Below are 22,624 nucleotides of genomic sequence, written 5' to 3' on the forward strand. Positions count from 1 at the left end.
TGACACTATTTATAAGGTGTCTTGAGGAGAAGCACAGGAAGGATCTTTTAGCAGTACCAAATGAAATGTATATATTTTTTCCTGGTTAGGAATCATTGATAGGAACATTTTAAGCACTCTAACTCAACCTGCTCATCCTTATGGCTGAAGTTTAAACACAAGGAAAATGTTTACATTTTTTTATCCCTGTTTGTCTCTACGTCTTAAGGACTGCATTATGCTGACACTGAATGCAGCCGTTACACGTATTTATTACATCTAAGAAGAGAGTGTGTTGTCTTAAAAATAGCAATGATCATTTAACTCTTCGATGTCCATATTGTGCGTTAATGTGAGGAGCGTTTCAGTTTTCCCTCATGTTTTGCAGACGCTGCCTTCTGCGTGATATGGTGATCTATGCATTCATGTTTCTGTGGGTTTCGCTGAAAGGTGGATTTTTAGTGGTCTTTGACTATTATATTTTTGTATCAATGCAGTATTAAAAACGTATTTATTGGATTTATATTCTTACAGAAAATATTTTATATTAATTTCTCTGAAAGAAAAAAGTCATAGTGCTCCTTCATTTGATCGTGCTGTGAGAGATTTGACTTGTCTCTGCCTGTTTTATGTTACCCAACCTGAAGGGAAGTTCTTTGTGGCCTGTGTCCTGACTGCAGGCACGGCATGAAGTTAACGATGTGTGTGAAACTCAACTCTAACCCAACGCCTTATGATCTAATGCCAGGAGGCGTGTTTGATTTGTGCCTGTGGTACAGAGGAAATCAATGTTGTGCCTGTCACTGCATTCTGCTAACTTATGAATAAATACATGTAAATAAACTTTATGACTCAATTGTTATTCATTCATTAAATACACACATATTAGCTGGAAGCAAAAAAAAGACATTATTACAGCTGTTAATAATACTCTGATGAGAGGTGCACAGGATAGGAAGTGCACCTCACCCTATGTTCTAAATAACACTTAAATCAATCATGATTATTTTCCAGGTGTGATTTCATTTCCCCATGATGTCAAAAAGAAATCTTGGCAATTTGTTTTGCTCTCCTGTTTGAAAGATCAAATGTTTTTTTTTAAACGGTACAGATAATCCCTGCAAACCTTCTTTTCGGCCTGTGCTTGAGTCTTAAACGGCAGAGAAAAACAAAACAAGGGTGAGATTTTAAAAACGGACCAACAGCGTCTCTGAGCTTCCAAAGAAAACACAGATGAATACAAAACACACTAACACATATTTACTCCTAGTTCAACAGGTTTGAACTAGGATTAATGTGAAAACAAATTACACAAAAGCAAGTTGGCAACACATCGCATGTAGTTTTCTTTTTTTGCCTTTTATATTGTTTTTTGTGACCTCAAGACAACTTATTACATTTTGGCCAAGGAATATTTTTGTATCAGTTTGATACTTTACATGCTTTGTAGTGGTTTTCCTCAAATCTAACCCCTGCGTGTGTCTCGGTGCTTCCTGTGTGGGTTCATGCTGTCCGGGGGATGAAGCGCATGGCCAGGCCGTGCTCGTCCTCCACCGGCTGCTGCGACAGGTTGTTGGTCTGCCTGATACTGTCCAGTGTGCAGCCGCGGCGAGGACACACGGTGTAACGAGACAACAAGGTCACCAGGATGGCCTTCATCATCACCATGGCGATGTGTTTGCCCACGCAGGAGCGCGGCCCGCAGCCGAAGGGTTGGAAGAAGCGACTGGGAACCTGCCAAACAGAAGAGGGTAAACACTGAGGCTTTGTCTCTGTTTCCAGAACCACGTAATGTTCTGATGACTTACTGTTTTGTCAAAGTTCATCAGGCTGAACTCCTCTGGTTTGGGGAAGAATTCAGACTTGTGCATGAGACCGATGTTGAGAATGATGTTGGTGCCTTTTGGGATTTGAATGCCATCGATGCTGTCATCTTCCAGAGCTTTTCTCATCGTGAAGTCAACCACCGGGTGAAACCTCAAAGACTCATTAATGAAACTATCCAGCACTTTCAAGCTATGATAATCAATGTTTTCATCTTTTTGACCTGGAAATGAAAAAGCAGCATTAATGGATTGTTGGAAGAGTTTCGTTGGAGAGAAACTGAGATTCATGAAGCACACATGTACTCACTTATAACAGTGTTCATCTCCTCCACTATCCTCAGCTCCACGTCTGGGTTTTGTTTCAGAAGCATCAGCATGAAGAAGAGGCTGATGGAAAGAGTGTCCGGTGCAGCAATCACCATCTCCAGCACGCACTGCCGGACGTTATCCGCTGAAAGCTCTCCGATGTTCTGTTCAAAAGAAAATGAAGGTACACACAGAGGTTGCGCTAGACTTTTTCGCTGCCCGTCATTTTGACGGACAGGATCGTAAAACGTCCGTCAAAATCCAGAATTACCCATCGGCCTTTACACAACTCTGACGAGGGGGACAGTTCACATGCGCCGTGTTATGCATGGCTGCTGCACCTCGCGGGAGCGTGCACAGCGTAAAGCCAAAACTCACAGACATTTCAATGATTTGTACGGCATGGCACAGTTAGGTTTGGAAACTGTATAATTTCCTTTTTGGAGGGCATGCATAACACGGCATAACACCGGAGCCTCGCTAAGGGGAAACTTTGGCGCTGTTCCGAGTTTGTTCTAATCTGTCAAAATGACGGAAAATATTCGGTTAACGCGACCTCTGGGTACACAGCAAACACATGACATGATCAGGGTGGACTGGGAACTATAGGACTGGTGGAATAGATGTATTAAAAGAGACGTAGGCCTACCTGAGCAAAGATCAGCTCTGTTGCAAAGTCACGATCATCATCCAACTTCTCAGACTCATTTATCATCTTCCTTTTCTCTTCAAGAAGGCTCTCCATCACATCTTGCAGCTCCTGGCTGTTGGCACACACATTAACAGAGAGATTAGCTTGAAGAAACCACGAGGCAGATGTTAAGTTGTTGTGATGTGCGGCTTTACGCTGCTGTCTTGTGCTTGTTGTACAGCCATCCAATCTTGAAGAAGATATCAGGCTTTATAAGAACTGTTTGCCAGGTTTCAAAGTAGTTTTGGATTTTCTGCAGCAAGTCCTTTTCTGAGTTATAAGCAGACAATAAAACATGAGAACAATGTGATATGTTTGCTGGCAGGTGATTCAGTTTGTATTATACATTTGCTGCTGACCGTTGAGCGGCACCCTGAGGAACAGCCTGTTGGAGATTTCCACCACAACGGCTCTCAGCAGATTGAGGGCGTCCACGTGTTGGGAGGGGTCGCTCATCTCCTGCAGGCGGTCCAGGTGTTTGGCTGTGGAGCTCACACAGACCCTCACCGTCCTCTGGAGGCCGGGGCCTGTCAGAGCTGTAAAACAAATGACAGTGGTGATTGCCATCTGCAGGGGTTTGAAAAGAGACACTTGATGTTTGTTGAGAGCTTTCCTTTTATCCATTGGAATTCTCTTTGAGCATAATGGGGCCCCTTAAAACTGTTTTAATTGAGTGAAAAGTCCACGTTGGTTACATTTTTTGTATGTTTCTTCAAAGAAAGAGGAGAAATAATGCATCAAAAAACATTGACTCCATACTCTCTTGTGTAAGGTAATTGCTCACCTTTAGAAAAATAAGCCCTCACTTTACTCCAGAGCGGGACATCGCTGTTGAAGATGATCCCCCTCCCCTCCATCCCGACACACTCCAGCCCTTTCTTGCTCCCAAACCTGGCCGTGTAGTGGGCGCTCTTCAGAACATGATACACTGCTGAGGACCTGAAGACGCTTTGACTTACTACAGATTCATCAGATAATGGGTAAATGTACAGAGTTGTTTATTTCAGTTGACTTGCCTGCTCAGAATGAGGGTCTCCTCGCCATTAATCCAGACTCGGACCATGCTGCCATACTTTTTGTTGTAGTAGTTGCTTGCTGTTCCTATCCCAGTCCAGATGAATCTGCTGTAGGAGAGGAGAGGACCGAGCCCTGCCAGGAAGAAAGGACCTGCCAGAGGGAAGCAGGTGATAAATGAACTGTGTGCTCCAATGCCTTAAGTGAAAACACAGGTCTAACTTTATGGAAATCAGTGAACTATCATGTCATTGTGTTAATATCATGATGCAGAAACATTTACTTTAAATTATGAACATTTACTGGGATTATTCAAATGCAAAACGCTGAACATTTTAAAAATCGTATCTATCTGCCAACACCTGCAGTCCTTTGCACACAATTGGATGAATCTTTACAAGTTAAGTATAAGAATAGAAGTCTTTTACCAGGTATATGTGAGCGGTGTGATCGACTCCAGACAGTGAAGAGCAGCAGCAGAAGAAGAAGAAGGGCGGCGGTGATTTCAGACACCGAGTCGACCTCCATCAGGATGGCGGTGAGTTTCTCCAGCGGCTGAATCCTCTTCACAAACGCACCTCACCTCACTCTGTCTGTCCTCTGCACATAAAGGTCTGTCTCCTTTCGCCAGAGGACAGCACAAACTCATCCATTAGTTACAAAACAGAACCTTAAACTGCCTACCTTTAAATCCATTGTAATTCTCTTGTCCTGATGTATTATTACCTTTTCTTCTTTACATTACAGCAGTTTTATCATGCTCATAACAGCTGAGTATATTTGAGGCAGAACTACATCGAAACACAATGCAGAATAAGAGTTTAAATTACATTTCAAAATGTGGCTAAGACGGTGTCTCAACACAGGAACAAAGTCCACATGTTTTAATGTATTTGTATCAACTAAAAAGGTGGTTAAACATTTGCTTGCACACCAAGACGTTTCTACACCTTCAACGGGATTATTAAAACAATTATTTATATCTATTTATTATAATCATTTACTTATTATGTTATTGATTTTCAAGGCAAAGCACAAATAAGCAAAATAACAACACACAAGAATAACATGGACAAATAACATTAAAATACATATAAACCAGGTAAGAATAATTTAGTGATGAAAGCATAAAATGAAATAAAGATATAGCAAATATAGTATATATTAAATGTACATCTTGTTATTATTACGAACATTTATTTAAATTCTAAAATGCACAAGTTATCAAATCATTTCACTTACTTCTCTTGGTAGTGTCCTGCTCCTGAGGAGTGAGAGGAAAGTTTGAAAAGAGGCAGGTCTATCCGCTGGTTTTCCGGATGATTTAATTCTCCTCATAAATCGCACTGGTTCAAGTGTTTATAAATCCTCAGTTAAGCCCTTATTTTACTGGTTGCTTAGGAACACTGCCACTTGGGGCTACAAGGACTTTTACATGGCCGAACAGTGAACAGGCAGGATAACAGCGCACATCTGAACCACAAAGCAGCCTCAGAGGGACCCAAAAGTGTAGTCTTTTTATTCATAAGAAAGCAAAACCCACAGGTCTTTCATACGATGTACTCTCTATCTTTAGTTTTTTTTAATAGGGGTTTATTCACATTTCTTCAAAAGAAAGAAACCCTACTGTCCAATTCACCCAGTTAGGAGGGTATTCAGGGGAAATTAATTAGCTGGGTCAGACTGACCCATGTCAAAGAGAGCAGGGATTTAACCAGCCATTCACAAAAGGGAACTGGGGGAAAAGACATTGTCATCTTTAAAATGGAAACACTTGTCATTTGAAATGAGTGTCCGTGCTCCATTACTTCCAAAATGAGCCTGGATGCACATTATAAAATCAGTGTCTGTGCAGAAGTTGTTTGCTTCTGATGAGCTGTTCTTCCAGCTCAGCTCCTGAATAGCCTAAATGAAAAGCTGTTATTCTGCTGAAGAAGATGTCGCCCTGGGGGGGGTATCCTGAATTGGCTGCCAAGCCTGCTCTCATTGTAGTAGAGAGACTCAACTTGATAATTATAGATTTCCGGAAACATCACCAGCACAAGGGGAGAAAAACATGTAACTATAACCTTCCATTTGGATGTCCATAACAGTATTCATGAAAATAAAAACTATTTACTAGAAAGATATTGTATTGCACGCACACACATCCACACACTTGCAGTCGTGCACTGAAAGCAATGTGAAAGCTCTTTTGTAGATCCAAAGAAAGATCCCCTTGTTCACCACTTATTTATTCCACTTTCATGTCATTTTGCGTAGGACTGACTGGTGGAAATTTTGAAAGAAAGAGGATGAGAATAAAGAAAGGCACTACACTGTGTGTGAAGGATATGTCATTCTTGAAATATGTCCATAAGTGGCTTCTGAATCAAGCAGGCCTACACACTTGATCTGTTTCCCAGATGCTTTTTCTTACGCAATGCATCATTTGGGTACGAGTTACAAACATATCTTGACATGTTGATTTCCCTCCGGCATAGTTTCCCTCTGACGTCTCATCTGTTGGCTGGTTATCAGATATGTGCTGTATGTGCTAGTGAGTGTCAGAGCTCAGATTACTCTGCAGCGGAGGAGCAGCAACAGGGCACAAACATGAAGGAAAGGAGTGGAGTTTGTCTGGCGTGGAAAGTGCTGCTGCTGGTGGGGTTGTGTGCACTGCTGCTGCTGAGCTCAGGAGCTTTGGTGTTCCTGCTGGTTCGACAGAAGGAGCTGACGGAGGAGCTGGTGCGGCTGGAGGCTCAGATGCAGGAGCTGTCCCAGAGCTGCAGGCTGCAGGCGGGGGTCCTGAACCAAGACCCTGCAGAGCCCAGAGAGCTGAGGAAGCTCCAACGCAGCAGAAGACACCAGGAGGAGGATCTGACCCAAGAGGAGAAGGACATGATGATGATGATGGCATACTCCATGGTTCCTGTAAGACACCTAATGATTTTAATGTGGGCTCTATGAACATGTGACTAGTGGAGAATGTGTTTATAAGACAGAACAGGGGAGCAATCGATAACTCCTTGCTGTCATCTTTTATAGAGACATTTCCTTCTCCTTTTCCCTTTTGGGAGAAGAAGCATGTCCGAGTAATGCAAATAATCTTAAAGTCTTTTTGCAGAGATCTTTTTTCCACTGAGAGTTTTCTGGACAAATACTTAGTGGAGCGTGACGGCTCCTCCCTCTACTGTACTCACATCCGACAGGAACCTGGCCTTTCTCCAGAGGGCGCTACTGTGTGTTTTGACAGCACATTTATCAGAGGCACACAAGTGCTTTACCAAAACAATATGTAGTTATAATATTGACCGGAAAGATAAATAATCATAAGTAATGATTAGTAATACTCAAACAAAAACTTGATTAGAACAACTTTTTTCAAGATTACATTACATTACATGTCACTTGTTAGACGCTTTTATCCAAAGCGACTTACATACTCAATACTGTGGACAATCCCCACAGGAGCAATTTGGGGTGAAGTGTCTTGCCCAGGGACATAACGACATGCTGACTGCAGTGGGGTTTGAACCTGTGACCCCCTGATCCGAACACCAACACACTACCCACTGCACCACACGCCTCGGGTGCATGGATGCACAAGATGCATGGATTCATTGTTTTTAACTGTGATGTGCCAGAAAATAGTAAAAACAATGCTCAATACAAGTTCCGAGAGGAAGGAACTTCAAATAGCTTTTTTTGTCCGATCCACGTCCATCCTAGAAGATGAAGAAAAAGTCAACTTTTGGCTTAAAGATAACATGCACAATTAATTAATTATCAAAAGTGCTGCCAGGGAGAATTGTGTTTAATCAATTAATCAAATCATCGTTTCTGCTCTTAAATGGGAGGTAAATATAGTTGTTTTTTGTCTTTCAAATCCTGAGAGGTGTCTCACGAGAAAGAAAAATAATATGTTTGCATCCAAGTGATTTAAAAACCAAACTATGAATTGTAGAAAGCCTCCAGATGTATTTACCATCAACATCGACCTCACCTGCTTTTTCTGCTTTCTTCATTTCAGGTCAAAGCCCTCATGGATCTGTGTAACGGCTCCAGAGGAGTCTGTTTAACAGGTGCACTTCATACTCTGTGGACATACATCAGCTGTGGTTTTCATGTGTGCTGCTCTACTCTATTTAACTTGTGTTAAACATTTCAATGTTTTATTTTTCCCCAGGTCCACCTGGCCCAAAAGGTAAAAATGGGCACCATAATTAATTGCATAAACTATTACATTAAAGTGAATTTGCAACTTCATTCACGGCACTTTTTCCTGTTAGGTTTGCCAGGTAGAGCGGGGTCAGCAGGACAGCAGGGAGTGCCCGGGCTGGAGGGGAGACGAGGGAGGAGAGGTGAGAGATCTGCCGTCTGAAATAAACAGAATAAGACTAACCCTTCCTCGAGCGTGCACCAGAACTCAACTCAGTGGTTTTAAACTAATAATCTGTCAATGACTAGGACGTCCAGGTGAAAAAGGAGAATGCAGAACCAAAGGAGACCCTGGGCCCCCCCGACCTAAAGGAGAGACCTACAATGACATTCTCGTTGAAGGTATTTTTTTTAACCTGATATAAATAAGTATATTAACAGAGAGATAATCTATCGGACTCAAGATAACATTTGGAAAGCTGTCACTTTATTTGATATCATCAAGAAGTTTTGTATATTCTTTATATAGAGGACAAACTTAACCTGTTTAGCTCCACTACTTGTGACGTTCTAAAATAATAAGATGGTCACCATGTTTTCCTCCAAACTTAATCCTATTGTGGGATATAGTAAAAAAGGGAACCAAAACCTTTGAGAACTAATTTGGGGGAAAAACACGTTTTGATTTCCCTTCAAGCTTTAATGTTTTAATCTTGTTATAGAGAGCGACTGTCATTGACTAGCAGTGTTGTTTGTTGATATCTCCAGGTCCTCCTGGTCCGAGGGGCCCAGCCGGCCCACCTGGTTCCCCATGTCCTGCTTGGTACTGTAATAATGAAGTGAGAAACAACACCATCGAAGAACACATCCATCAAAACAACATGTTGACGGGTGAGAACATCTTCACTGAATCATTATTAATAAGCCAGCACGTTTCACGGTTGTAGCAAGGACTTGGGATGTATTAGTTCTTCTCTAACAGAAAAGTATTACCTGACAACAACAACATATTTTCTATTAATTTAGATTTTGTTTTCGTTTTATGTTTCGTTCAACTTTCAAGTGTTGGTCTCTGAACATTGTATTTCCTTTTATTAAATTAAAATCTAATATTATCTAAATCAGGGATCTACACACTACCAGCCAGGAATTGTGGTTGAAAAATGCAAAGATATATTTTATTGGCCTAAATGCTGAATCTTAAATATTTAAAATCATTTACAACTATACAACATATTTGTTCTATTATTATTATTATTTTAAGAAAGGTTTTTAAAAGTTAAAACTTCATTTATAATCTTTTCCTACATATTTAGACTCATCTCCTTCTTTGGCGGATAAAGAAAACAGCAGCTCAACAATAAACAACACTGGTAGGATGAAATTCAGAACTACAACAATTATGAGTTAATCATTTAGGTGATATGCTGTTTGTGACTTTAGTCTTCATGTTACTTTTCATTTAACATTATATGATGTCTTTATTTCCACAGAACCACCAACACCACACGCAGCCAATGAGAGCCAAGACGTATTGAATGTTACTGCCTTTAAAGAAACTCTCAACACAAGTAAAGAGTCTGGTAAGCATCCATTATGTGAAAACTTCGCTGTAAGACCTGAGAACACTTTTCATCTTGTTTAATGTTTCCATCTAGAGTCAGTATCAGGTCATCCTGAGTATGGCCACGACACCTTGAACGAGACCAACTCAGAGAATGTCACAGAAGCATCAATCAGATTATTAACAGGTATTAACTGTGTTTTGGATTATAATTAAACATCTGATTAAAGGTGCTATAACACTGTTAATGTTTGTAACTGTTTCATTCTACAGCCCCACTTTCTCAAGACCAAAACAGTGGCGCCTTCAATGGCAGTGGAATCATTACGGACTTCCCAATGAAAAGTGGTAAGAAACGTTCACATTATATAGACTATGTTTGATCTCAGTATTCACCCATTCACATTTCGATTTAGATCACTCTAAAAACAAATGTAAAATCCAGTTAACAGTTATCCCGTCACTGTTGTTTCAAGACAAAGTATACCATATACTTGTTTAGTATTTTATTTAGTTAAAAAATATATGGTCATCTAAATTCAGTTTGAATTAATACAGATTTAGTGTCACCGCGTCCAGCCTACAGGCATGACACGTGGACTGAAAACAGCACACGAAATGTTACAGAGGCATCAATAAAGTTATTAGCAGGTAAGAGATACTCAGACTCCTCCATGAAATGTGTGGTCTTAACTTCATTCTGTTATTCATGCTGTCTTATTAACTGTCCACAGTCTTACCAACGCAACATCGAGCTCATGAAGCCGCAGATGATATTAATGTTACTGACACTGAGATACTTCGAGATACAGATTCTGGTGAGCTGGAAGGATTTATTTTAAGACCTAGTATTGTTATTTTTCTCAATAGAAATGTCAGTATCAGATCTTTTTAATCCTTCAGACCTTCTTAATATTAGAACATAGTTTAAACTCATAAAGTGAACAATGTGTGGTAGGACATACAAATTCAGCAAAACATTTGATATTCATGTATTGGTAAAAAATCATAAACACATGGAATAAAAAAAAAAAAGGCCATGTTAAATTATCACAATCATTTAAATCCAAACGTTGTTTCATCTATTTATCTGGTTACTATCCATTCCTTTATACATACAGTATACAACAACTATATTATTAACAGGTAGGAATAACTCTGTTTTGAATTATGAGTAAAAGGGGTGAAAATTACTTTTTTAAAACTTCATTTAATAATGAATTCCCTTCAACAGCTCCACTGTCTGAAGACCAAAACAGCGATTCCTTCAATAACAGTGGAGCCATTATTGATGCATCCATTAAAAGTGGTAAGAATCAGAATACACATCTGCTGCCCTTTATTCAAACAGGTGGAGGAGCACAATATACACTTAACCTTATAAAAGTTGTAGACTACTCACAATATATCTATTTGTCGTATAATCTTTTAGACTCTTCATTATCACCCCAAAACAATAACAACCAGAAACTAGGGAATGCAATTCCTGAAGAAATTGCTAGTGGGAATGCTTTATGCTGAAAAGCTGATGCTAAACTGCTATGCTGAAATGTAATGTGTAAGAAGAAAGTGAATCATTTAGATTAAAATGAAATGTGTAAGAAGAAAGTGAATCATTTAGATTTAAATGAAATGTGTGAGAAGAAAGTGAAGAATTTAGATTGAAATGATACATGAACACTGGGGGCTTGAATGTGTGATGAGAGAAGAAAATAAAGTAAAAAGGCTTGGAAAAGCAGCAGAATATTTGAACCGCAAACTTCTGAACTAAGTTGATGGCGAATGATCTGTCTTCATGGCAACGGCATTTGATGACACCCCATAATACGCTTAGATGCGTTGATGGCTGCATCGTTACCAAACCTGTGAAGTCTTGGGCTGTTTGGAGTATTTTCACTGAAGTTATGAGAAAACCGTGTTTCCAGGCGAGCATTTTGTTTCCATGGTAACGGCAATTGAAGAAATCTCAAAACTGTCACGTAGATGTCTTCAAGGCTGGACTGTTAGCACACTTGAGCACTTTTTGAACATTTTCATAGGAGTTATAGCGACATCATGTTTTATGGCGAGGGATGTGTTTCCATGGAAACGGTATATGGTGAGATCTCAGATTTGGCGTAGAGCTCTTGAGGCATGGACCGGTGATATATAAGTGAAGATTGGGGGATGATTGGACCGTGTCCATTGGACTTACAGCGACATCCTGTTTCATGGTGAGTGGTCTGTCGCCATGGCAACAGCATTTGATGACACCCCATAATACGCTTAGATGCGTTGATGGCTGCATCGTTACCAGACCTGGGAAGTTTTGGGCTGTTTGGAGTATTTTCACTGAAGTTATGAGAAAACCGTGTTTCATGGTGAGCATTGTGTTGCCATGGCAACGGCATTTGAAGAATTCTCAAAACTGTCACGTAGATGTCTTCACGGCTGGACTGTTAGCACACATGTGAAGTTTGAGCACTCTTTGAACATTTGCATAGGAGTTATAGTGACATCATATTTTATGGCAAGGGATGCATTTCCATGGAAACGGCATATGGTGAGATCTCAGATTTGGCGTAGAGCTGTTGAGGCATGGACCGGTGATATACAAGTGAAGATTGGGGGACGATTGGACCGTGTCGATTGGACTTACAGCCTCATCGTGTTTCATGGCGAGTGGTCTGTCGCCATGGCAACGGTATTTGATGACACCCCATAATACGCTTAGATGCATTGATGGCTGCATCGTTATTAAACCTGTGAAGTTCTGGGCTGTTTGGAGTATCTTCACTGAAGTTATGAGAAAACCATGTTTCAAGGCGAGCATTGTGTTGCCATGGCAACGGCATTTGAAGAAATCGCAAAACTGTCTCAAAGATGTCTTCACAGCTGGACTGTTGAAGTCTGCTGCATGTCAGTTGGAGTGAGGACATCATCGTGTTCCATTACACAGATGTTTATATTTGAGCTAACGAGGTGTGCAGAGATCACAGGTTTCCATTGTTCTGAATGAGAGATGAACCTCTTACATGAACGTTTTGTGGAAGAACCGTAAAAGATATCTGTGAAATTTCAAAACGTGAAACATGTCAAGGAAGTTGAGTATCTGAAGTGTAATTTTTGTGTAGTTTCGGGTTAATAATGTGGCCTTTTTGGCAGTTTAACTAAAGGTGTGCGGCTGCTACCGTGAGGAAATATCTGCCTGAAATTACAATGGGCTTCAATGGAGGAATTTTGAACGTTTTTGTCACTTCATGCCCTCAAGAGGCATTTTGTTTAATTATTTTTGCTTAATTATTTGTCATTTTTCAAGCTACGAGATGTTTTCCTACGTTTGTCATGATAAATTATGTCTCAGGAATGTAGGGTTTGGGAATTATGGCTGTTTAAAAAAAAATTATGAATGCGAATTTCAAGCTGTCCTCCACTCTAGCTGTGACATCACACACTCTAGTTAATGTTAAAATGTGAAGAAAACCTCTAAAACAAGGTCTGAACAATGTTTAATATCTCTAAAATGTAAAAGTTGTTTTACACGAATAATGTCAGAAAGATGTGTAACATTTTAAAGTTGGAATGAGGTTTCTGAGTGAAAGTATGAATGAACAGTTAGCAGTTGAACTCGCATGAAGATTTGTTGAAGTCTGAAGATTTCCTCCATTGACTTCAATGTTAAAAATGTGATGTATTATGGGATGTATCTCTAGAATTATGAAAGTTATGAATGAGAAAAGTAATAGCCATCAATTCTCGACCGAGCTGAACGTTTTGATGTTTGAACGGAGTTTCTGCGATGTTCAATGCGGGAGGAGAAGAGGGCCAAAATAACCCGACGGAATAATACTAAAAATGTAGTGGGAATGCTGTTAACAGCATTCCAACTAAATTAACTAGCGTTGAGAGATGGATTAACTGGATGTTCCAGGTTACTGGTGAGTAAACTGTGGATTTAATCTTCTACAGAAATAAACAACAGCCAAGTTTATGAGCTGAGGACTTGATGATATGCTGTTCAGGAATTAAGACATCACATTTGAATATGATTTAATATCAGTACCATCTCTTCTGGTTTAATGTCATCTTTCTTCCTGCAGAATCACCAACTCCACATCCAACAACCAACAGAGATGTTTCTGACTCTGAGAAACTCCAAAACATAAAAGTGGAAACTGGTAAGTAATGTTGACACAATGGAAGACTGTTAAGACAAACTTTCAATATATGAAGAAAAACAAATAAACACTATTTTCTTTATTAATTTTATAGAGTCAGTATCACTTAACCAGGATGGTGGTAATGGCACATTGAACAATGCCAATAGAGAACATGCTACAGAGGCAACAATAACAATATTAAGAGGTATACAATGTTTTTATTATGAGCAAAGCTAGTGACCATAACTTTATGATGTTTATTTATGTTTCATTTATTTGTATAAGCTCCACTTTCTGCAGACCAACACAGTGATGCCTTTAGTAACAGGGGAACCATTATTGATAAACCCATGAGAAGTGGTAAGAAACAGTCTACTGGGTTCACAATTTGGGATCAATATTCATTCACACATTTAGTTTTCCTCCTCCCTCAAAAGAGAGATATGTATTATCTGTTTGATCACTTTTTGTTGCATATTATCTTTCTCCCTGCAGAATCACCTACTCCACATTCAACTGACAACAACAGAGATGTTTCTGACTCTGAGAAACATCAAGACATAAAAGTGGAAACTGGTAAGCCATGTTGAGCCAGAGGGAGACTGCGAATACAAACTTTGACTCTATGAAGAAAAAGTTAAAAACACTTATACTTTTTTTTTTATCTTCTAGAGTCAGTATCACTTTATCCAGGAAACGGTCATGGCGCACTGAAGGATATCAAGAGTGAACATCCTACAGAGGCAACATTGACATTAGTAACAGGTAGGATATATGTTGTTTGAATAATGAGCAAAACAAATGACCATAACTTTAAATCGTTTTATTGAATGTGTCCTCTCTTTAAAAAGCTCCGGATTCTGCAGAACAAAGCAATGATGCCTTTAAACACAGTGGAACCATTATTGATAAACCCATGATAGGTGGTAAGCAACTGTCATCAAATGGTATCAATATTGATCATTCACACATTTGGTTTCACACTTTTATTTATCATCTGTTCCATCGCTTTTTGTTGAATATCCTCTTTCTTTCTGCAGAATCACCAACACCATATTCAACTGAGATCTACAGAGATGTTTCTCACTCTGAGAAACATCAAGACACAACCTTTGAAGCTGGTAAACAACCATTTTGAGCAGCAAGGATACTGTTAAGACAAACTTTAACTAAATGAAAACAAACCCAATACTTTTAATTTCAGAGTCTGTATTGCTTCCTCAAAACGACAGCCACGACATATCGAAGGACACCGAAAGGGTCAATGCTACAGAGGCGACAATAACAGGCAAGGAGCACTCTGTTTTGAATTAATAGGAAAGCAAGTGACTTTAAAACAATACATATAATGTTTTATTTCATTAAACAGCTCCACTGTCTGCGGACCAAAACAGTGATGCACTCAATAATGCTACACAGCCATCATTGAAAGGTAGGAAGCATTCTTTTTGAATAATATGTAAAGGTAACACTTGGTTTTAGTATGATTTAATTATTCTGCACTATTACACTATTGTTGTGTGTTAATCTATTTGTGTTTACCTTCATGTTGCAGCCTCACTATCTGTAGACCTGGAAAGGGTCAACAACACTGGAAACATTAATGATACACCCATGGAAAGGGGTATGATTGTGTTTTGTGTCCCATATTTATATAATATTAACTACTAATTTTAGTTTCTAATACTTAAAATGAAATTATGAATGATTCTACTTTTGATTTTGTTCTTCCCTTTTTCTAGACTCATCATATCCACTCCAAACTATTAACAGGATAAATGTGAAAAACAATGAACGATTGACAAAAACTGGTCAGTTATGGAAATCATGTTTCAAATAATGTTTGAATGTAAGTGTGTATATCAGCTCTAACAAATATTGAAGGGCATATGTGTCTTTGATTTAGCGTGCAACATTAGAAACATTAAATGTTCAGAGAAAGCCACCAAAATGCAAAGCACTTTTGGAGCCTGGATGTCCGATGCATCCCAGGTGGATCAAGATCGATACTGGCTGGCCGATCATTTTTCAGGTGATTTTCCTTTCATTTTATAAAGAAACCAAAAGTCAGACAGAGTTCATGTGTATATTTGAACTTGAAAACACTGCCTCTCCAGGTCGACTTCTGGTGGAGCACAGGAACATTTCAGCATCACCGGATACAAGAACCAAGACGATAGATGCCAAGGGGTTCTTCCAGGGCTGTGGTCATGTCGTTTACAAGAGCTCATTTTATTTTCACAACGGAGGAACAAACAGACTTAGAAAGTGAGTCTTAGTGGTAGGCTATACTTTTATTAACTTGCCTATACTAACTTTTGTTTAGGTCTATTTAACTAACCATTGATTATCATTTCACAGATTTGACCTGAACACCAGGAGAACCAAAACTCTGACCATGGCAAACAGCAGATATAACAACCTGAACTATCTTTCCCGCAACTCAAAGACGTATTTCAAGTTTGCAGTGGATGAAAACGGACTGTGGGTCATTTTTGCAGCAGATACAGAAGATGATACAATGGTTGCAAAGTTAAATCCTGACACATTCTCTGTGGAGTCTGTCATTAACACTCACTACCCTACAACTAAAGCAGGCAATGCTTTCATTGTATGTGGGGTGCTATATTTTACAGATGATAAAGACAGAAGAGTCACATATGCCTTTGATTTGATGAGAGAGAGTCCTCTGGATGCAAGTTTTGATTTGAGGCCAGCTAATGGCACCCTGGCTATGCTGTCTTATTACCCGAACAAAAAAGTTCTGTACATGTGGGACAACAGCAGTGTAAAGATCTGCAAGGTCAAACTCAAATACACCTAAGAATTACCACAAACCTTGTAAGTAATAAAGTTATTTTTCAACTCCCATTCAGTTGAAATTAATTTATTGACCACAATGCTTGATTTAAGCAGCATGAAGGATGAAGGGTAATTTGTAATTTTTGTATTAACCTCTTCTACACAGCACCCCCGATACCGGGGGGATAACCCGTCATCTGCAGGAATCTGCACAAAGCTAGCACCTCTGAATTAGCTATGAGCGAAACAATCTTAAGGCCATTAGCACAGAACTCTAACTACACTGATCGATATACTTATTGTATCTGCACAAACAAGCTTAGATAACATCCTGAGAGTCCACAGATTATAGAAATATAAGGATCATTACTGAGCGATCTGAACTCGTGACAGGGGAAGCAAATACAAACACGGAGATATGCTCACTTTAGCTGTTATTCTGATCAAAAGTCGTGTTCAATGGCATTAAAACGAGAAAAAACGCGGCTGAAGGTTAATCCATAGGTTATAGCAATGTGTCTGTCACTTTGAAAAAAATATTGATAGTCCATAATTCAATTTTTATGCAAAAATCGGAGAAGAAAAATTAGTTGCTAATGGTAGCCACCAGAGGATAGCGCAGCTTCCGGTTTTTCTATGCGTCTCTCTCACTCCTTATTTGGTAAGCTGTGTGTGTATGGGGAACTTTCCCTCGATTCCATTGGCTCTGATGGTTAGAAAGAGATGTCAATCAGCAAAATCGACCAAGGGGGGAAATCCAATTTTCTTTTGCTAAACCTCTCTAAAAAGGTAACATTTCACTTGTTTTGCATCAATCTTGATACAGGGTACTTATTATATGTTGTACTAAAGCTTTTAGTCTACCTTACCATCATCCAAGGGTAGTTTTCACTATAAGTAAAAAAAATGTTTTGGACGGACACTATAATTTACAGTTTTTTACTATGTTCAATCTGAATTTTCTTTCAAATAAAAAACATCTATATTGATTCTGACTTTTCTACATCCAACTCATAGGTTTATCATTACTTTGAGAAAAAAGATTATTAATTTAACCCTTTTAGAAGGGTCATTTGTTCTGGGAATGTCATTTTCGAGCCTGAGACCTGAAAAACAGGCTCAGGGCTTAACAGTTGAGATTCACAGAGCTGCAACAGTCTGCTTCTATAATAATCTTTTCATATTACCTAATTTGTTGCAATATTTGTTATTGAAATAAACAAATATATTTTACTAAATGTATCGTGTAATTTTGATGCACTGTGGGTATGTTATGTAAGATAACACATATAATGATGAACAAGGGCTTTAGATGTAGTCTACACACATTGAGTGCTGATAGATGAGTTTGAGCAAAAAGAGGGTTTAATATCCAGAAGACAACATATACCGGTCAAACATTACAATTCTGATCGCACAGCCAGAGAAAAATCATGTCCTCTTTCTAAATCAAAGTTACTTTCATTTATTTATTGCTGGCTGGCTTACGTTGTCTTCAGTGGATCTAATCCAGTGTTTCTCAAACTTTTTCATACCAAGGACCACTTAACCAATAAAAAAACACTCGCGGACCACCTAACTCCACAAATATCCCAAAACACATCGTTTTTCTAGAACAGATTATAAATCGCCTGAAAATGGTACAAACAAGTGGCAACATGTGTGACGAAGGTGTTGCCCTGGGCTATATCATGCAATATAAAGTGAAACTTAAGCTCGTTCCATTGCGGAGATATTCCCGCGAGAGTGCGGAAAACTTAAATGTATATATTTATTTCAAATGTGAAATGTTACCAATATACTCACGGACTACTAGGTGGCGATCACGGACCACCAGTGGTCCGCGGACCACACTTTGAGAAGCACTGATCTAATCCCACTAACAGAGTGATATGAGCAGCGAAGAAAAGAAAAGTCATGTGATTGATTTAAAGAGAAAACCAGCCAGGAGGAGACAACAATGCAGCTAGCCCACCTGGGGCTCTCAATACAATTATACCACATGTTTTCTCAATTTTAAATGACCCTTGTAAACTTTATGTCTGTTAACTTTGTAGATGTTGATTTACAAAGAGGGTATTATGCAGAGATCAAGTTGCAAAGTGTGACTGATAGGAATGTTAATCCTCCTCTGGAGAAAAATATTACTCTAGAGCTCACTTTTTTGTCAAAAACGAAAACAGGACATTATTAGTGTAGTTATATAATACACTGAACACAAATATAAATGCAACACTTTTGTTTTTGCTCCCATTTTTCATGATATGAACTCAAAGATCTAAAACATTTTCTAGAGCATCCCAAATGTTGGGGGGGTCGGCTTTTTTTATCACAGTCTTGGATATGTCAAAGATTAACAACAACATTGATTTTGGTTGATTATTAGTTTTTGCACAAAATCAGATTGAACAAAAAAGTTACAAATTAGTCATTCGGGACAAAAATGTCCACCTCCAAAAACTGCTCTAAAATGATTAATATTGTTTTTAACTTTTTGGGGTTAAATCTTTCAATCAACTTCAGTCCTGATCAAAAATACCAAATGTTAACTTATGTTCAGGATTTTAACCCTTTAACTGCCAGTTTGAAAACATGAATTTGCTTTTTCTATGAAAAACATGCACAAAAAGGCAGTTATTTTCCATATAATAAATGTTGGGGGGGGTCGGCTTTTTTTTTTAACACAGTCTTGGATATGTCAAAGATTAGCAACAACATTGATTTTGGTTGATTATTAGTTTTTGCACAGAATCAGATTAAACAAAAAAGTCACACATTAGCCACTCGCGGACAAAAATGTCCCATCCACTCCCATTATAACCACATCTTTTGATCTCTCCGCCATACCGGTATAAAATCATGCATTTGGTAATGTCAGGGTTTTATATTGGAGGAAAATAGTTCAATTTGTCCTTTTTACTGTATATCACCAGATGTGACATTTTACCATTGAATTACATGCTTGTCATTTCTTGGTTTCTTTGCCTGTTGTATAATGGGGCCCTGCCAGCCATTGGAATACATGTATGCAACTAATATGATGTAGGTGTGTTGGTATGGATGTGGAAGAGTGGTATCAGCTGAGAAATGTGTGTGTGTGTGTGTGTGTGTGTGTGTGTGTGTGTGTGTGTGTGTGTGTGTGTGTGTGTGTGTGTGTGTGTGTGTGTGTGTGTGTGTGTGTGTGTGTGTGTGTGTGTGTGTGTGTGTGTGTATGGATGTACAGTGTGTGTGTACAGAGACAACAATATACAGTAGATTTGGTTTACAGCAAGTCGCAGTTTTTGCCTCATATTTTTCTTTCTTTCTCTCTCTCTTTTTCTCTCACTCCCTCACTCCCAAACTCATACACACTCTTACATATTAAACCTCCTTATACCTTAGCCTCATCCCAATACCCCTCCTCGACTCCTCTCTACCCCTCCTCCGGGACTTGACCCGGAAATCGATCAAGACACTCCATTTTGAAGGACGTCCCAATAGCTGAAATGCACACGGAGGAGTCGAGGAGGGGTTAGGGAGGAGGGGTGCGGAAGGATACACGCGAGCAGACTACGCGGAAGTGTTTTCACTACTCGCGTATAAAAGCCCCGCCCCCACCTTCACAGCTGGTCCATTTCAACAGAGGAAAACCGACAACTGGAAGATGAGTGGAAAAGCGTCACAAGTGCTATAAGTGCTCACAGCTCCGTGGGAATTATTATGTGCAATTCATTTCTAAAAGGCTTTCACATTGCTATAATTATATTTTTATTTAAATGTAGGCTACATTTTACACCAAAACGGAACACAAAAGCAGGACCAACCATCATACATTAAATTCCTTGACTAACAAGAGAAAGATTCATTCATTTAAATAAATATTTAACCACAAATGGGCCGGTTCTAAGGGGTTATTCAGTTAAGCCCAACGAGAGGGGATACAGCTGTGCACGTCATCATTAACAGACGTCGTTTAAGAGTGACGTTTGAGTGAACGAGGACATCCCAATTAATACCTGAGGACTCCTCCGTCCTCGCGGCACCTCCTCGTGTCTCTCGCTCGCATCTTACGGAGGCGGAGCTAAGATGCTAGGAAGGGACGCGAGTGAGGGAAAGGAGGAGTCGAGGAGGGGTATTGGGATGAGGCTCATGTATGTGTGTGAGTGATTGTGTGTGAGAAGGAGACAGGAGTAAGTGTGCTCTCATGGCGTTTTGTTTTTCATGTGTGCTGTTTCATGTGTCTTTGAGGTAAACAGATGTATGATCTTGACCCAGCTTGACCTCGATGTTTTGAATTGTTTGAACTTCAAAGTCTTTTGATAATTTGTCAAACAGACATACACAGCGATACATACACTCTTTGAAGTAAATTAAAACACCTGGCTGCAAAGCCAAAGCTTCAAATATGTGTAGTTTGGCTGGATGGTCATTTCATTCCTGTGATACGCAACAACCAGTAAGATGAAGAGGAGCTTCTCTGTGGGACAAGAGGTATCTGCTCATGCAGCCCCTAACTTCAGCTGCAGGACTCATCCTCTGAAACAGAAACACCCTGAGAAGGAGAATCTGGTGTGGATCTGCCTGAACTGTGCTTGAAAGGAGTCAGCACAAGGATAAAACACTTTTTTGCCAAACATGAGAATGAGAATCTGATGTGGAGTTTGTAGTGAAGTCTGATCCTTCTTCGTCTGGCCCTTCCCCTGAAAGTGGAGAGGACACAGAGGATCCCATCCCGTAGCTGCGCTACATTCCTCTGCACTATCCTATCCGGAGGATCGTGTCCATCGTGGCAGTGGGTGGACATCAAAACATTTTCAAATCTGGTTTCCCTCTCACGAGGAAACGCCGCACTACATTCCTGCTGCCAGAGGTTTGGTTTCAGGGCCCACGCGTTATGCCATTACGAGTGGCATAAATAAGAATTCATGACGTGGAATCCTTCTTTGATTTATTCTTTACCCCTGAGGGTAAAGTATAAGAAGTAGTATCAGTAGTATTGTTGACATGACACACCTGCATGGGGGACGTTCGGTGGCAAACTGGAGGGATGTTGATGCCACAGATGTTTGAGCAAACATTGGATAGGATAGTGCAGAGGAATGTAACGCAGCTACGGGATGGGATCTTCTGTGTCCTCTCCACTTTCAGGGGAAGGGTCAGACGAAGAACGATCAGACTCCACAAACATCTGATCATTTCTCTAAGCATGGCTTCACGTGGCGGCGCAACGAATATTCTTGTTACTCCTGGGGCAATCTCTGGTGCTATCGTCCCCTTTGTGGTGTGATTGAGGAGGAGATCACTAAGCACTTTAGTGAACATCAGGCTTTTTCCATCTAAAAGGTGTTGTAGTCCTTCATACATCTCAACCTCATCACCATCGTGTTGTTCCTCAGCAGCTCCTCAACCTCCTCAGCAAAGGACCTCATTGATTCCTCTGTATCAACGTGGGATTTCGGGGCAGAATTGTTCCTTCTTCTCTGCCCCCATCTGATAAATGAACTGTTTGGCAAACTGTTTGGCAAAAAAGTGTTTTATCCTTGTGCTGACTCCTTTCAAGCACAGTTCAGGCAGATCCACACCAGATTCTCCTTCTCAGGGTATTTCTGTTTCAGAGGATGAGTCCTGCAGCTGAAGTTACGGGCTGCATGAGACCTCTTGTCTCACAGAGAAGCTCCTCTTCATCTTACTGCTTGTTGCGTATCACAGGAATTAAATGACCATCCAGCTAAACTACACATATTTGAAGCTTTGGCTTTGCAGCCAGGTGTTTTTATTTACTTCAAGGAGTATATGTATGGCTGTGTATGTCTGTTTGCTAAAGAGACATTATCAAAGGACTTTGAAGTTCCAAACAATTCAAAACATCGAGGTCAAGCTGGGTCAAGATCATACATCTGTTTACCTCAAAGACCAACACATCCTCACTCCCAGTTCGGCATATGTTGACGTTATGTTAAGTCCCCTGTGTCGGCTTTTTCCAACGCAAGGGGGGGGGGCTTAGCGTCCATTTTCAGCTTTCCGGGATGTCCATATGCTTCTATGGACGCTAATGGAAGCACGGCATTCGTTTGTGTCGGCTGCCCTTAAATGCAATGTGAGCGTCCATTCTCATTGGATAACGGAGAATTGTACACCCGGAAGTAAGTATTCCCCTTACTGTCGATTGATTTTACAGTGATAT

General features: G+C 39.8%; 2 protein-coding genes across 5 annotated transcripts; one reads left to right on the forward strand and one right to left on the reverse strand.

Moving 5' to 3' along the window:
* Positions 1-6: 6 nt before the first annotated feature.
* Positions 7-5,336, reverse strand: LOC117538803 (aromatase-like). Its single transcript, XM_034204704.1, has 10 exons — positions 5,059-5,336; positions 4,245-4,437; positions 3,819-3,969; positions 3,587-3,741; positions 3,162-3,338; positions 2,958-3,072; positions 2,761-2,875; positions 2,113-2,275; positions 1,788-2,026; positions 7-1,713 (listed from the first exon to the last, which is right to left on the reverse strand). The coding sequence occupies exons 2-10, from the start codon at positions 4,342-4,344 to the stop codon at positions 1,483-1,485; spliced, it is 1,446 nt and encodes a 481-aa protein (XP_034060595.1). The 5' UTR covers positions 4,345-4,437; positions 5,059-5,336; the 3' UTR covers positions 7-1,482.
* A 1,055-nt stretch (positions 5,337-6,391) lies between these two features.
* On the forward strand, positions 6,392-17,047 carry LOC117538793. 4 transcript variants are annotated; one of them, XM_034204682.1, is made up of 27 exons: positions 6,392-6,729; positions 7,829-7,880; positions 7,985-8,002; positions 8,088-8,159; positions 8,266-8,358; positions 8,725-8,847; positions 9,273-9,329; positions 9,450-9,539; positions 9,615-9,707; positions 9,794-9,868; positions 10,079-10,171; positions 10,255-10,338; positions 10,755-10,829; positions 13,600-13,677; positions 13,772-13,864; positions 13,945-14,019; positions 14,155-14,235; positions 14,332-14,424; positions 14,511-14,585; positions 14,700-14,780; positions 14,864-14,947; positions 15,029-15,091; positions 15,215-15,283; positions 15,402-15,470; positions 15,566-15,691; positions 15,777-15,927; positions 16,021-17,047. In XM_034204682.1, exons 1-27 carry the CDS (start codon positions 6,412-6,414, stop codon positions 16,481-16,483), a joined length of 2,844 nt encoding a protein of 947 aa, XP_034060573.1. In that variant the 5' UTR covers positions 6,392-6,411; the 3' UTR covers positions 16,484-17,047. The 4 variants fall into 4 exon arrangements, with proteins under 4 accessions (XP_034060573.1, XP_034060574.1, XP_034060575.1 ...); XM_034204683.1 differs by having other exon boundaries at positions 13,960-14,019; XM_034204684.1 differs by having other exon boundaries at positions 10,100-10,171.
* Positions 17,048-22,624: the final 5,577 nt, after the last annotated feature.

The sequence above is a fragment of the Gymnodraco acuticeps genome, unplaced genomic scaffold (genome assembly GCF_902827175.1).
Source record: "Gymnodraco acuticeps unplaced genomic scaffold, fGymAcu1.1, whole genome shotgun sequence".
Classification (NCBI taxonomy): Eukaryota; Metazoa; Chordata; class Actinopteri; order Perciformes; family Bathydraconidae; genus Gymnodraco; species Gymnodraco acuticeps.

Bases quoted from the DNA above. Each gene is read 5' to 3' on its own strand.
- LOC117538803 (XM_034204704.1), bottom strand. From the start codon at position 4,344: ATGGAGGTCGACTCGGTGTCTGAAATCACCGCCGCCCTTCTTCTTCTT. The intron at 2,276-2,760 runs GTAGGCCTACGT...TCTTTTGAACAG, and splicing joins CAGAGCTGATCTTTGCTCAG to AACATCGGAGAGCTTTCAGC. The intron at 2,027-2,112 runs GTGAGTACATGT...TTTCATTTCCAG, and splicing joins GGAGATGAACACTGTTATAA to GTCAAAAAGATGAAAACATT.
- LOC117538793 (XM_034204682.1), top strand. From the start codon at position 6,412: ATGAAGGAAAGGAGTGGAGTTTGTCTGGCGTGGAAAGTGCTGCTGCTG. The intron at 9,330-9,449 runs GTAGGATGAAAT...TTATTTCCACAG, and splicing joins CTCAACAATAAACAACACTG to AACCACCAACACCACACGCA. The intron at 15,471-15,565 runs GTCAGTTATGGA...TCTTTGATTTAG, and splicing joins TGAACGATTGACAAAAACTG to CGTGCAACATTAGAAACATT.